This window comes from Gavialis gangeticus, unplaced genomic scaffold (genome assembly GCF_001723915.1).
Source record: "Gavialis gangeticus isolate Ggan-Ray unplaced genomic scaffold, GavGan_comp1, whole genome shotgun sequence".
NCBI classification, from domain to species: Eukaryota; Metazoa; Chordata; order Crocodylia; family Gavialidae; genus Gavialis; species Gavialis gangeticus.
The window spans coordinates 19072820-19082342 of NW_017729014.1; the positions used below are offsets into that span (position 1 = coordinate 19072820).

At 40.8% G+C, this 9523-nt stretch overlaps 1 protein-coding gene across 1 annotated transcript in view; it reads left to right on the forward strand.

Moving 5' to 3' along the window:
* Positions 1–6657, forward strand: part of LOC109293798 (ATP-dependent RNA helicase DDX19B) — a 29694-nt gene extending 23037 nt beyond the window's left edge. Inside the window, exons 7-12 of the mRNA XM_019511898.1 lie at positions 532–646; positions 1404–1581; positions 2079–2316; positions 2579–2741; positions 3814–4005; positions 4734–6657. Of these exons, the coding sequence (XP_019367443.1) occupies positions 532–646; positions 1404–1581; positions 2079–2316; positions 2579–2741; positions 3814–4005; positions 4734–4795 (948 nt within the window). The 3' untranslated portion in view covers positions 4796–6657. The remainder of the gene's footprint in view (positions 1–531; positions 647–1403; positions 1582–2078; positions 2317–2578; positions 2742–3813; positions 4006–4733) is intronic.
* Positions 6658–9523: the final 2866 nt, after the last annotated feature.

Genomic DNA, 9523 nt, shown 5'->3' on the forward strand with positions numbered 1-9523 from the left:
TTGCAGAGCAAGCATGGGGAAATGAGTGAACAGAGGTCTTAAATTACGTAGGAAGTTGACTAACACTTCTAATCTTCACTCAGAAATTGTTTTAAATAGACCTTCCCCCCTACAAAAGTGGGTAGCCAGCAGGAGAGGACCTGGTTAACTGGGCAGGTTCACCAGTGTAAGAAATTCCTTGCTAAGGATGCTGCACTCTCTTTAATTACAGCTGTTTCCATTGGAAACACCTTTTAATGTTTTCTTACTAAGGTGTTTGTGTGACTCTTTCTAGCAGAGTATCTTAGCACTTGCCCTTATGAAGATGTTTTGCCCACTTGCTTATGTGGGCAAAAGGAATACAAAACCAAAAGGAATTTGACTCTATTCACCTGAAAGGGAGAGTTTCCAAAAGCACAGTTCAGCCAATGAGTATAAATTCAAATGTTCTGCTCTTAAACATTGGTTCTCTGTTCTGTGTAGAGGTGAAGGGTTACAACAAAATGTGTTTCATGGGAGATCTAATGCGCTCTTATTCCCCTTTCCCTCCAGTGTTTGTGCCTTTCCCCAACATACGAGCTGGCACTTCAAACAGGAAAAGTGATTGAACAGATGGGAAAGTTTTATCCAGAGCTGAAACTTGCATATGCTGTCCGAGGCAATAAATGTGAGTGTGGGAGAAAATGCCCCCAGCAGATTTCACTTGTACTGTATAGTTATTGGACTCAATGCATTAATTTTGCTTAAAACTTGCAAACAATGACACTGTAGCCAATGTAACAATGCTGCTGTAGCCCAGCTGACCTAGAATCAAATACTTTAACATCTAAGTGCTACAGAGAACACTAGTTGGTGTTACAGGAGTTAATTTTCAAAAGCACTCAATGGGGGGGGATGGAGTAGGGCAGAAGCACAACTTGTGTATTAAGGATTTTCTTGAATTTCTTCTTCCAGTGCTTCAATTACAGTTAGCTAAATATCAGTAGCTGCTGAGAAGTATTCTTGGCGACCTTTTGTCCAAAAGGATTTTTTATATTGTAGGATACCTATGCAGTCTGCATATTTACAGATAGTCGTATTTGAGGTTACACAGACTGTATAAATTGTCACATTTAAGCCAGGCAGAAATGGCATGTCTTGTGTGCTGCAAAAAAGCTATGGATACTAGAGAAATTACCTCCTCTACAAGGGAGAAACAGCATTGGGCTCTGCAGACCTGACCTAAAAAGGTTATAATGATACCTGCTGTTCTGTCCATACTGACTCTGTTTGAAAAAATCAGTCCCAGAGTAGAGAAGGAACCTGAAGCAAGAGGATGCATGGATTTTTATCTTCTTATGGCAAAGTAAAAAAGAGAGGTTGGGCTGCTGGGGTATTTGTTTTTTCCTCGGTGATGTCAGTAAAACCTTTCTGTCTCTTAACAGTGGAGAGAGGTCAGAAGATCTCTGAGCAGATTGTAATTGGCACTCCTGGCACTGTCCTGGACTGGTGCTCCAAGCTGAAATTCATAGACCCCAAGAAGATCAAAGTGTTTGTTTTAGATGAAGCAGATGTGATGATAGCAACCCAGGGTCATCAAGATCAGAGCATTCGCATTCAGAGGTAAGGACCATCTGGTCTATCTGTTGAAGGGGGGTGTGTGGAATTGTAGCTTTCCTCCATCAAAGCCAGTTAGATTTCTCAGTGGTCTCTTTAATGTCCCACTACCTCTCATTGAAAGAAGGGCTCTCCCCCAAATACGAGAAGATTCTCTGTTGGCTCCTTAACCAATAAGGTCAACAGCTTCCAAAGAAATACACTTTAGGCAGTTAATAGAACCAGAATTTCAGTGGGAGATAGGCTTTTAATCTTCTCAAGGAACAAGGGCTGTCTTCACTGAGTGGGCCTCCCTGATTTTAAATACCCAATCCGTCCAGACACCACCAGTCAATAGAACCAGGAAGATAAAATATTTCAAACTTAACATTAGACAAAAGTAATGCACTTAAGTTGATTCCAAAAGATTTGTGGGCAGCTGAGATTTGCTCTGCCCTTAACAGAAGTTCTAGTAGAGTGATGAGGGTTAATGGCACTCACTTGCCTTGTGCTTTATTGTGCAGAATGCTCCCCAGAGATTGCCAGATGCTTCTATTTTCCGCCACTTTTGAAGATTCAGTGTGGAAATTTGCTCAGAAAGTTGTTCCTGACCCAAACATCATCAAACTGAAGCGAGAGGAGGAGACGCTGGACACCATTAAGCAATACTACGTTATGTGTAACAACCGAGATGAGAAGTTCCAGGCTCTCTGTAATATCTATGGAGCCATCACCATTGCGCAGGCCATGATTTTCTGTCACGTGAGTTACCCTCGGAAATGGAACCACCGTGGGTGCGCTCTAAATGGAAGCTCTAGTCAGAACAGGCCAACACCAAAGTGGTGTTTACAAATGCTAAGAACCTTAGCCACAATAGTATATGTTCCTTGCAACATGATTGAGGGGATGGTCTGTCTTTGTAAGGAACAAGAAAATCTTTCCTGTAAAGAGGCCTTTTTCCATTTCATTTTCTAAAGCTGCCTTCGCTCTAGAAGACCTGAATTGCTCTTGCTTTGCATTTCAGACTCGTAAAACAGCTGCCTGGCTGGCAGCAGAGCTGTCAAAAGAAGGTCACCAGGTGGCATTGCTGAGCGGCGAGATGATGGTGGAACAAAGAGCCGCAGTTATAGAACGTTTCCGAGAGGGCAAAGAGAAAGTGCTGGTGACAACAAACGTCTGTGCCAGAGGTAAGATGCAGTGATGCTGTGTTGGAAGCAGGCAGCCTACGCTGGAGATGGAACAGTACTGTTCTCTGTAGAGGAGGATTTGTAAGAGGCTTTGTGTTACACTGCACAAATTGGGGTCCTTAACCCTGTCCCAGGAAAGACATTCTCTTTCACTGCTTCTGGACTTTTGTTTCCACTTCCAGCTATTACATTTCTCAAGAATACTTAGCAGCTATTGGCAAAGGTGCCCTGCAGTCGGGCACAGATTGCAAGTCTTGCCCTCCTCCATCTCTCACATCTTTCTAACCTTTTGGCACGGAGAGATCGTAGAAAATTAGGGTTAAAAGGGACCCGAGGAAGTCATCTAGTCCATCCCCCTGCTCGAAGCAGGACCATCTCCAACTAGATCATCCCAGTCAAGGCTTTATCTAGTCGAGTCTTAATCTCCAAGCACAGAGATTCCCCCACCTCTCTGGGTGACCTGTTCAGTGTTTTACTGCCTTCCTTGTAAGAGAGCTTTTCCTAATATTTAACTAACTCAACTTCCCTTGCTCATGTGACTGCATCCTGTCTCATATGTTGCCAAATGAATGTGTCCTGGATTCTCATAATAAAAGAGTCATTGTCTGCAAAAGTAACTCCCTGGTAATAGTCTGTGCTGTGAATAAGACGTTGATACATGAGAAGTTTTGTGGTCTTTGAAGCCTTTTAGGGAAGTGGGAGGGACAGTTTAGCTCATTTGCCGGTTACTGGAATGTAGTAGTCTTTTCTGTCACCAGGGCTACATACTACTTGTTCAAGAATGTGTTAAAAGATTGGGTAACTGGTTGGTTCTTTTCATCAGTTGAAAACTAAATTCAAAATATGGTATAGAAAGCATGTGTTTCCAGTTGCCCTTACACATTCTCCTGAACCATCTAGCTTCAACTTGTGGCATCTCTGCAGACTTCTTGACCAAGGAGGTTGTTAACTTTTCATGGTACAGCTCTATGAAAACTGCTAAAACCAAAACCACTGTGGATTCTGCAATTCATACAATACCACGCCAAGGCTGTTCCTAGATTAACTGTGGACTTGTGCTTTCCTCCCTCAGGGATTGATGTGGAACAAGTGTCTGTTGTTATCAACTTTGATCTTCCTGTGGATAAAGATGGAAACCCAGATAATGAGACGTATCTGCATCGGATTGGTCGTACAGGTCGTTTTGGCAAACGAGGACTCGCTATTAACATGGTAGACAGCAAGCACAGCATGAATATCCTCAACAGGATCCAAGAACATTTCAGTATGTCCCTTCAAGCTTCCTTTTTTCCTGTAGAGTTAGAGAAGCAGATCATTGATTCTATAGAATTTTGCCCAGTTGTGCATCAAGCAGCTCTGACTTTCATACAGGTTTTCTAGGCCCTTTGGGACCTGATTTGATTTAAACAGTTTTATTTTACTGCAGTCAGTCTATCAATAATACAGCTGCTCTTTGTATTACAGTCTTCCAAAGGTACGGTTATCTGTTCTGCTGTTCTTCACCCAGTCATTTATACCCATTCACATGAGCAGTAAGCTCTTACTTCAAAGTCAGTTGCACAAAGCAGTGGAATATTGTTTAATGAGCAGATGTTATAGCCCATTTTGATAGATCTGAATGTCTGTTCTGAAAGAGTGAAATTTGTAATGCGTGGTTAGAAATGCCTGTCCATGGCCTGTCGCATCAGTCCAACTCTCATTTGCTAGCTGGCATCATTAAAGATGATATTCCACAAATGATAATGTTTGAATGCCACACAGCTTGAGAGATTTATTTTTCCCCTGCCCAGAAATTGCTTCAGTTTTATTTATGATACTTGAATGACTCGTCAATTGATTTTTATCTTTAAGCCTTGATTCAAAACTTCATTTCTCAGGAACAATAAATGGGACCTATTTTCCAGTTTCAGGAAAGACACCTTCTCATCTTCTACTCTTTCATTGTGTTAAGGCTGCATACAGTCTGATTTACCTTCCAATCTTCTTTTGCAGACAAAAAGATAGAAAAATTGGATACTGACGACTTGGATGAAATAGAGAAAATAGCCAACTGAAACGCAGCTGTTGGAACTGGTATACACTCTGCTGTGGTAGCTCTCCCACTAAAATTGGATCAGCGTTCAGATTGGCACACCTTTCGGCCAGTCACGAAAAGGACTCTTAAGATATGAATACACAGAAATTACCTCATTTTAACAATTGCAGTTGGACTTAAAATTGTGCAACTATGGGAAGGAAGAGGAAATGTTTACAGAAGCTTTTAACATTTCTTAGTTTAGCCTTAAAATGGGAAGATGTTTTAAATTCTATGAAGTACACTTGCCAAAAAGTGACCAATAAGTAAATAACTAGAAAGAATAAAATAAAAATAAACTTTATCAATGTTAATTGGGATATAACTTTTATAACATGACTAAAAATGATCTATTAAAACTCAACAGCCAAATATATGTGGACATTGACTAAAAAAGGCAGCTGGTTTTTTTGTTTTTAGTCTCAAAATGAAACTTGTACGAGATAAGATTTCTTTTTTTTCTTTTCTTGGCACTTACGATTTTTATCTGGCTTCCAGATGGAGTTGCCTGCTTTTCCTTAAGTAGATTGTCCAAAGGATATCTTCATTAGTTCATACTCTGAAACACTGGTGCCGTGTTGCTTTTGCTGGGCAGTATTTTGTTTTACTTTGTTTCAGAATGGCCACAATTCATAAAGCAGTGCAGTGATGAAAGTGCTAATTAACGATTCTAGAAGTTCAAACAATGCTTTTAACCTTGCCAAACCTAATTTGGGTTCAGGTGGGGATCAGTGGGGAGGGAGGGATCAGCAGTGTAAAGGAACCTGTACAAATGAATTTCCCAAATAAATTCACCCCTACAATTGTCAGTGTCTTTTGATAGGGGAATGGAAGTTACAGTTACCATCAGGCAGGTGGTGCCAGTTTTAAAATGCTGGTGTTGTCCAGACAGCTCCCCGTGAGGTCACATGGAGCTGTTGGACTTTACCAATCAATAATGCAAACAGAAATATTTATCTGGTGAAAAATCATGACAGCTTGTATTGACCAAAAATACCCTTATATAGAACACCAAATTTGCCTGTTATAGTATGTTTCAGTATCATAGTCTTGAGTTAAACCGCTCAGCCAAAATACTCATGGGAAGCACTCCACTTTCATTGTGCTTTGTATTTAATAAAAAAAAAAGAAAGACAGACATGTCATCAGTCCCTACAAACCTTGCCCCTGAGGTGATCCTTACCAGAGATGGTTTTATTGAGAACTTCTATATTTGGGCTTTCAGTTGTGTTTGGGACCACTTACTGTGCACAAATGAAAATGTGAGTTTTTGTTTCCCCCTCCCCCCCCCCAAGTTTCCCAGAGAAATAGGCTCCTAAGCGTTAACTATGTGGTGCACAGTTCTTTTGGGAAAAATGGGACCTGCACAAGCAGCCATCGTACTGCTACTCAGTACAGAAATCGCTTCAAAAAGAAATGTATAAATTGTAAATTTAGCTCTGAATTTTCATTGCAATTTTGGCCATCATATTCTGTTCAAAGACAGGAACATGGATCCTTTTACCAAGTAAAAAAAGGCTCATTTAAAATGTACCTAAAATTTTAGGAAATTGTGCACCCTTTTATCAATTTGTATAAAGGCTTTAGTGAAAAAAAAATGTTAAAATCTAAACTTTTTGTATTCTGGGGTGTATCTATTTTTATTCTGTTGGAAACCTATTTAAAGTGGCAGGTGAGTGAGTGCTTGCGTGTCGAGTGGAAGACTTGTTCGATCACCTACTTTAATAATACAGCTGAATGACCTTTTGACAGCAGTACATTGGGTTGAACTGTCATGAACGCTGCTGCTGGTCCTGTGTGCTGTTTCTAATGTACTTTTAATTGGAATAAAGAGCACATACAGAACTATGCCTCAGCTACTCTTTTCCTCTACTCTCCATGTGGTGTTAAACGTCTTGTGTAAGGGGCCTGAGGCAGAAGTTTAGACAGGTTTTCTTCTGAAATGCATGCCCAGTCAGGACCCAAGATTGCAATGTAAAAAGTGTTGCTGCATTTCTTACACATGGACATCTCCCTGTACTGAATGCATCCTACTAGTTATTTACTATGAAACTAGATTGGATGACAAACAAAATCAGCTTGATTTTATTCCTCACTAATATCTACTGGTACCAAAACTCTTCCTGCCTCAAAGTCTTAGCAATAACCGCACATCAAAAACTCAACACTCCACCCCATTGCTGGGCTAACATAGTTACGATATACCATTTGCTATATCATATGGCAGAGGGGAATGATATGGTTAGCATCAGGTCTGGCCATCTTTTGCCTCCTCAACCTGAGCCCCTTCCACTTAGGCTGTCTGGCTCCTGGGAGGTTTGAGCCCCCTCCATTTCCAATCCAGCTGCCCATCAGCCAACTCTGGGCACTGCACCAGGCCTGGCTCCAGCCTGAATGTGGTCCCAGAGGCAGCCAACAGTCTGCTAATTGTCTAGCAACCAGCTAACAACTTGCCAGGGCAGGGAATCATGACCCCAGGCTCCCCCTGCACTGGCAAGTAGGTCACAATTGGGAACTGATCCACAATCCCAAAATCATGCATCAGGCCATAGCAGAAGGCACAATCATTAGGATCAAGGAATCTGATCCCATTTTGCCTTTAAATGAATGTCAGTGGCCTTAGGAATCAATTGGTAGTTGGCCTATGGGGAGGTGACCTTTTAAGCTTTGTCTCAAAACTTGTGTCATTCATGACTGGGGCTATAGCAAGACACCTTACCTACTCTGCCTTCAGTGACTGCATCTATCAAAGGATAAATCTGGAACAAATTAGATGCAAAGCAAAAATTTATGTAGGATTTGTGAGACGCCCGCTCCAGAAGCTCAATCTATTTTGCTACCAAAAAGGAGCTGAAGAGATCAGTCTGCGTAAGTATCAATATAGGAATGACTTCAATAACAAGCTCATCAATGTAAAAAGATCTAATAATTGAAGGCCAGAGCTAAAAATATGCAGACTGAGAAAAAGGCACAAAGTTTTAGGAATAAAGGTAACAACTATTGTAACAGCTTAGTGAGGGTTGGTGTAGATTCCCAGTACTACCGACGTTTAAATCAAGATAGGATGTTTTTCTGAAAGCTATACTCTAGTTCAAATTAATTAATTCAGGGAAGTGTTAGGTCACAGTATAAGATCACAATGGTCCCATCTGGCTTTATATTACACCTCTCCACCCCTTGGGAAGAGATAGCATTGCTTTATGATCTCTGTTACCAGTCACTTTGGCTGTGTCACTGGGTTTTATTTTCTCCTTCACGCTTCTTTAATCACTGGATCAAATACCAGCTTTTGTCCTGTTCTTCAAAATTTAGCGTTTGTCATTCATCTGGTCTTTCACACTGAAATATCAAGTCCTATATTTATTAACTGTAATTGCAGAGCAGTATCTATTTCCTGGCTACCACACATGCCAACAGCTTTACCTTGGTTTCTCTTCCTGAGGACTGGGGCACAAATGTTATGGAACCAGTTGCCAGACTCCCTGAATAAGGAGAGGTCCAAGCAGAACTGTGGAAGCCACACTTGGCCCTCTAAAGCAGCTAATTAACACTCACTGACATTCTATAAGGCAGTAATTGAGTTTGCTGTTAAAAGTATGAAGAAATGCAGCTAAGTCAAATGTCTACTTTACGCAATCCATTCATTCAAGTCCAAGCTGCAGCCAGAAAATCTTTATTGGTCCTAACATTACACACAGTTAAAGCAGTTTATTTAAAAATCTTTAAACATAACATACACACATCACAAATGATAAATCAAGTGACAGTGCTCATTTCATAAGCCTGATTTACCACCATTTCCTCCTGCATGTCATGTGACTAGCTGAGCAGGTGCTTTGGGGACAGAAAGGGTTGACCACTGTAACATCTGTACTGACCACCCTAACAATGTCTGTGACAAGCTGCCATCCTCTTTTTTTATGGCAAAGCCCTCGAAGACACTTATCTCAATAGCTGCAATTACAACAGGTGATTCTCTAATCTTAGCAAAGATGTGAAGCATGACTGAGCAGCTGCATTGAAGTGGAACGGTTGGAAAACCGTCAGGGCTCCCTGTGGAGGAGGAAGTAGTTGTACATTAACTGTATAACATTAACTGACCTTTGGTCACATTTCACTACTAAGTATTTAAAAAGAAGAACCTCACTCTGCAGGGCAGGGAATCACTGGTTATAGGTGCATATTTATTAAAAGTGAATGGAACCCTTCCAGTGAAAGATGCCTCCATTCTTTCTTACTGGTAGCAGGTTCATATATTTGGTGCACTGGCCAACAATACTATATATAAACTCAGCTCTGCCACTTAAGCAGTCATTTCTTGCCAACAGCCAACAAAAAGTTGCCAACAGGCAACAAGAAGTTTGGCTTGTATTCTTCAATATAGAAAGTGGATCACACAGATCGTTCTCTCCTTGCTGCTAGGACATGTTCCATCAGATTCCCAAAAGGATTGCTAAATCGTGAGCTGTAAGTTCTGATAATTGCATTCTCTGTAAGAATGCGAATATGAATCTATCAGGCTATTCCTCATACCAAATTCAAAATATCATCGCTTGCAGCATCAGCTAGTGCTTGCATTTCAGCAGAAATACCATTCTGTTTCATAGAGCTTAATTACCAGTCCAGACATTTTTGTTTTGGACTGAATAATTCAGCATGTGAGATCACAGCAGAAGCAAGTTTTCTAGAACCTTTTTTTTTTTTTTTT